Consider the following 5346-nt stretch of genomic DNA (forward strand, 5'->3'; position numbering starts at 1 on the left):
AGGTCTGGTCAAATTTGCATATTGTGTTAGGGGTCAGTGGCTCTTTCATCTGCATATTTAATTACAGTAAGTAGGCCTGGGTAAGGAGTTGGGGGCTATAAAGACTGTAAATTGTTGATTTTGGTAATAGATATTGCTTTTACAGTTCTGTTTTTTTTAATCACCATCATACACTGGAAAAAATAGTGTAGAAACAATTTTCACTCAGAAATTGCAAATAAAATTTCACAGAAAAGCCTAGTAACACATTAAATGAAACTTTTAATCAGTATTGAAGTAGAAAGACTGAAATAGTATTTTTTTGTAAAATGTACTCAAATCTTTGTTTTATTTATAACGTCACAAAATCTAGTGTTCCTTCTAGTTAATTTGCGAACGCTCTTCTAATATCTGAGAATGACGTTTAAGAAGGCTGTTAACTCATTTCTTCACATCTGTATCCTATTGCGGCGTGCATTAGCATAAATTAAATGTGAATACAATTTAATGGGAGATTACTTAAAGTTGACTTTAAGCTCTTTAATTGTTAAACTACATATTAGGAATGTAATAGTTTCTTTGTTTTGATTAAACCTACAAAGATAATGAGAAAAGCAGAGCTGAGATGGGGAAAAAGGACAGTTTTACTGCACTCACCATAGTACTCTTCATAAGTTCTTGGGGATCTGCGACCGCGGCGTTTGAAGAAGTTTGAGGCATCAGATGCTGGCATGAAAACTCGTTTAAATGCTCCTGCTAAAGCAATGGAGTAAGAGATATGAGTGTGTGGGAGTTCGATTTGTAGTGCGTGTGTGTGTGTGTGTGTGTGTGTGTTGAACTCACCTTGAGGTTTACTGTCTTTTACATCTTTAACAGCTGCACTTTCCACCCCAGCCAACACTAAAGAGAAAGAGTTTTCTTTTCACTGTTTTTCTGTCAGGTCTTTAAGAATCATTTTTTAAGATCATAACTTCTAGCTCGTGTGTGTGTGTGTGTGTGTGTGTGTGTGTGTGTGTGTAATTGACTATGTATTTTGAGCATAACACAAGACACCAAAATAACATTTAACTAATCTAACCAATTAGTTTCAATGATTCTGGTGAAGTTAAGTTTATTGTAAAGATTAAATATTTTGGCAATCTTTCCACCCCAGCCAACACTAAAGAGAAAGAGTTTTCTTTTCACAGTTTTTCTGTCAGGTCTTTAAGAATCATTTTTTAAGATCATAACTTCTAACTCGTGTGTGTGTGTGTGTGTGTGTGTGTGTGTGTGTGTGTAATATGGTTCATAGTTATTCTTTGTATAAAGCACATGAAATGAAAGTTAGCTTAGAATACAAAAAAATACCATGATATTACCACAGTTTTTAGACATGGTACCATAGTTGTACCTACCTACTGTATATAGTACATTTTGGACATGTGTCCTAAAATACCCTCGTATATGAGTGTGGTAAGAATTTAGTACCCTGGTATCTTAAATCACAAAATACTCTTTTATTATGGTATGAAGGATTGTGCAGAAACTTTTTGAAGCAGGCTTTCTTTTTTAATCAATATTTACAGTATAAAATTCATTTAAAAAAAAAACATCTAAATGAGTTGTCACGGTCATTTTTTAAAAATTCATTTAATGGGGAAAAATCTATTGATTGGTAATAGGTACTCACCAGTTAGAACGAGGACAGTGGGCAGCAGTGTGAGCAGGACAGTATGAGTCCCAGCCATCCTTCAGAAGATGAGTGTGTCTTATGCAGGTACTAGAACCACAGCAGAAAGTCCTGAGACCTGAGAGATAGTGTGTGTGTGAGAGAGAGAGAAAGAGAGAGAGAGAGAAGGAAAGGGGGAGCTGGAATTTCACTGGCCCAGGGGAATGCAGGAGGGGCGAGAGAGGGAGACACGGACCCCAGCGCACACCCACTGATCAGACCATCTGTCTGTGCACAACAGCCTCTATCATCACTCAATGTTACTGTTCAAACTTTTCGATCTGGCAGGTTTACAGATTAGCATCAGGTTTCCATTCCAATGAAACAAATGAACAGCAGATCAAGTGTGTGATGGATTTCTCAAGCAGCTACTCATCAGGATTAATTAAATATCAGCACTTTCACCTGTCAGCAAAATAATACTCTGTGCATTCCCTGGAGATCGATCGATCGATCTCTATCTATCTATCTATCTATCTATCTATCTATGTCTATCTGTCTGTCTGTCTGTCTGTCAGAAAAATTGTCAGTTTATAGATATAGCATTGTTGAACAGAGATGATATTTGTAGATTATTAGATAGATAGACAGACAGACAGATAGATATATATCTGTCTGTCTGCCTGTCTGTGGAATCAGTGGACACTTTGCTATCCCATGAGGCTGATGGTGCAGAGGGGCCATCAGATTTAAAGAAAAGTTGCTCCTTTTTGTAAAATTGAATTTAGCGCCAAAGTGAACTTTTTTCACTTTTTTATCGGTCAAAAAAAAACATCCGGGCCAAAGGTAACTGTCATATGTTGGATATAGTATTTATACTACATGTCTGCATACCTTAACAACATACTTTAACAACAACTGAGAGGCCCACCTGGAGCCAGGCTTGGATATTTATATTATACTACACAAGAATGATCAGTTAGTCTCCAGCTAGTCTGTATCTACCGTGAAACGGACAGAAAGAGAGAGAATTAGAGTAACAACTAGCAGACAGAATGTCAGGAAATTAGAAACAGACATGCTGAGAGTGAAGTTAAAAGCTATATGTCACTCCTTAGATTGGCTCCTGTTTTGTTTCTCAACGCTTATCAAAGTATATCAATGTCTATGAGAAAAACCTGCATATGATTTGCCCTTTCTGGGTTGGTTTGACTATAGGGTGTGCATGTGCATTTATGAGCCGTTTTTCCATGCTGTGTAAATGGATTCCTGGATGTTTGGATACCATCCAGGTATTTTCTTCGGTTCCAAGTCTCCATAAGGCAGACACCCCAGGAAACAGTAGCGACCCCAACCATTCTCCATAACACACACACACAGACAGACAGCATGTGAAATACTATTCCAGGCATAAGATGACTTTTTCACAAAGGTTCCTCCATTAAAAACAGTCTCTCCTCTCTTGAGAATCTTTTCCAAGAAGACACCCATTAAGTGTAAAAGTGGGTTCCCTCTCAAAGGAATTGTTCACCCAAACACTAAATCTTTTACAAATCCCTACTTACTGTCCTCTAAAGAGGATGGAAACCTGCAGTAACACTCAGATCTCATTTGCTCTCATGTATATTCAAATGTGGTTTGTTTTGGGCCACTTGTATCATATGGACCAATTTTATGATGCTTTTATTGGTTCATATTTCAAGCTTGACAGGCCATTCCTTTGTACTGTATGGAAAAGAACAGCATGAAAATTCTGCTAAACATCTTCATATAGGTTTGGAACAACATGAGGGTTAATCATTTTTGGGTGAACTATCCCTTTAAGCTCAATCTAGTTAATTAGCCAGGGCCATTTCTCAACTGTGAACAATGCTGAACCAAACTCACCACTTCATCTTACTGTTTGTTTCTGTGGAAGTTGTTGATAGGGTGTGGTATGAATTGGTCTGAGGGAGTTTGTACCATGGACCACTTTAAATAGCCTAAATAGCCACTTTCATTCAGCGCACTTACCTTTTCTGCTAAAAGCAATTTGATTTCAATGGAGACTGCCGTCTGGGCACGTATGGTATTTATTATATGCCCGTATGCAGAGAGAGAAACAAACAAGCATTCATGCCTGCTCTTAAAATGCCCACTTCTTCTGCTTTTAATCAGTATGATCAAAGATTTGGAATGCAGTTAGCTGGTAAATATATAAATAGATTGTGTATTTCACATCTGCTAAATCGAGGTTGGAAAACCACTAGTGCCTAATCCAAGAGAAGGCCGCTCATGTACTCACATACATTTTGCGCAAACGAGCAAAAAAATTTACCCGAGAGCATTGGAAAAGTTTGTCTGCTCGCGTTAACGAAGCTTCTCGTGTACACACGAAAATATTCTCATCTGTAAAGCATGGTGGAGTTGGTGTCATGGCGTGTGCATGCATGGCTGTCTCTGGAACAGGCGTTCAACTTTACTGACGACTTACAGCATTATGGCAGCAGCAGAATGAATGCAGAAGTGTACAGAATCATCTTGGCTAGGCTATCAATATTCAAGCGCTTCATATTGGATCAGGACAATGACCCAAAACACCCTGCCAGTTCAGTCAAGGAGTTTATCAGGGCAAAGAAATAGAAGGTCTAAGATTGCCCAAGTCAATCTCCAGATTTAAATCCGACTGAACATGAATTTCACCAGCTGAAGAGGAGACTAAAGGCAGAAACTCCCCAAAACAAGCAACAGTTGGAATTGGCTGCATTAAAGGCTGGGAAAAGCATTTTAAAGGATAAGACCAAGAGTTTGGTGATGTCTATGGGTCGCAGACTCACTGCTCTGATTTCATGCAAGGGATCTGCAACTAAATATTAGCTTTTAATCTTTTTCATCTGCCTTAAGTTCAACTGTCCCAATACTTACAGGTGCATCTCAATAAATTAGAATGTCGTGGAAAAGTTCATTTATTTCAGTAATTCAACTCAAATTGTGAAACTCGTGTATTAAATAAATTCAATGCACACAGACTGAAGTAGTTTAAGTCTTTGGTTCTTTTAATTGTGATGATTTTGGCTCACATTTAACAAAAACCCACCAATTAACTATCTCAACAAATTAGAATACTTATTAAGACCAATAAAAAAAACATTTTTAGCCTTCTGTTCCACGACATTCTAATTTATTGAGATGCACCTGTATGCTCACATCAGATAGTGGGCATAACTCTAAAAGTGCTGTCCTTTTAATGTTGCTCAGAGAGCAAATTGGAATTATATTTGTTTTGGCGAAATAGAGCAAAAACAGTCAATATTGTTTCTAAAACTTAAGTATCTTAATATTAAATTCTTGTTTATTGAACTGCTGTATAAAATCAATATCACATTTGTAATCATGCTGCTTTTTGGTGGAAAAAACGTCAGTCTTTGCATGATACTGATTAACTATATGAAATTATATAAATATAAATTTCTGCCCCCATATATTGAATTTTGTGATCATTCTAAATACATTTTAATAAACTGAATCATGCAGTGAACTGAATCATGTAGCTCTCGTGAGTCATGGATGTTAGCAAGACAAATTAACTATAATTGCCTTTTGTCTTTTGGGTAATTGGGTAATTAGCTGTAAATTCGAGGCACAGGTAGCTTTTAGTCTTTTGTTCATCACAACTCACCTCCACACCAAGACAAACACAACTGGAAAGGGAGGGAGGGCTTCACTTCTGCGGCTCTCTG

At 37.4% G+C, this 5346-nt stretch overlaps 1 protein-coding gene across 1 annotated transcript in view; it reads right to left on the reverse strand.

The window, feature by feature from the left end:
• The window catches only part of LOC107725893 (unique cartilage matrix-associated protein-like), a 3009-nt gene extending 1230 nt beyond the window's left edge, over positions 1-1779 (reverse strand). The window contains exons 1-3 of the mRNA XM_016535310.1: positions 1649-1779; positions 823-879; positions 637-735 (exon numbers count right to left, since the gene is read on the reverse strand). Coding sequence (XP_016390796.1) covers positions 637-735; positions 823-879; positions 1649-1706 — 214 coding nt within the window. The 5' untranslated portion in view covers positions 1707-1779. The remainder of the gene's footprint in view (positions 1-636; positions 736-822; positions 880-1648) is intronic.
• Between the last annotated feature and the right edge of the window lie 3567 nt (positions 1780-5346).

The sequence above is a fragment of the Sinocyclocheilus rhinocerous genome, unplaced genomic scaffold (genome assembly GCF_001515625.1).
Source record: "Sinocyclocheilus rhinocerous isolate Xijiao unplaced genomic scaffold, SAMN03320098_v1.1 scaffold395, whole genome shotgun sequence".
NCBI classification, from domain to species: Eukaryota; Metazoa; Chordata; class Actinopteri; order Cypriniformes; family Cyprinidae; genus Sinocyclocheilus; species Sinocyclocheilus rhinocerous.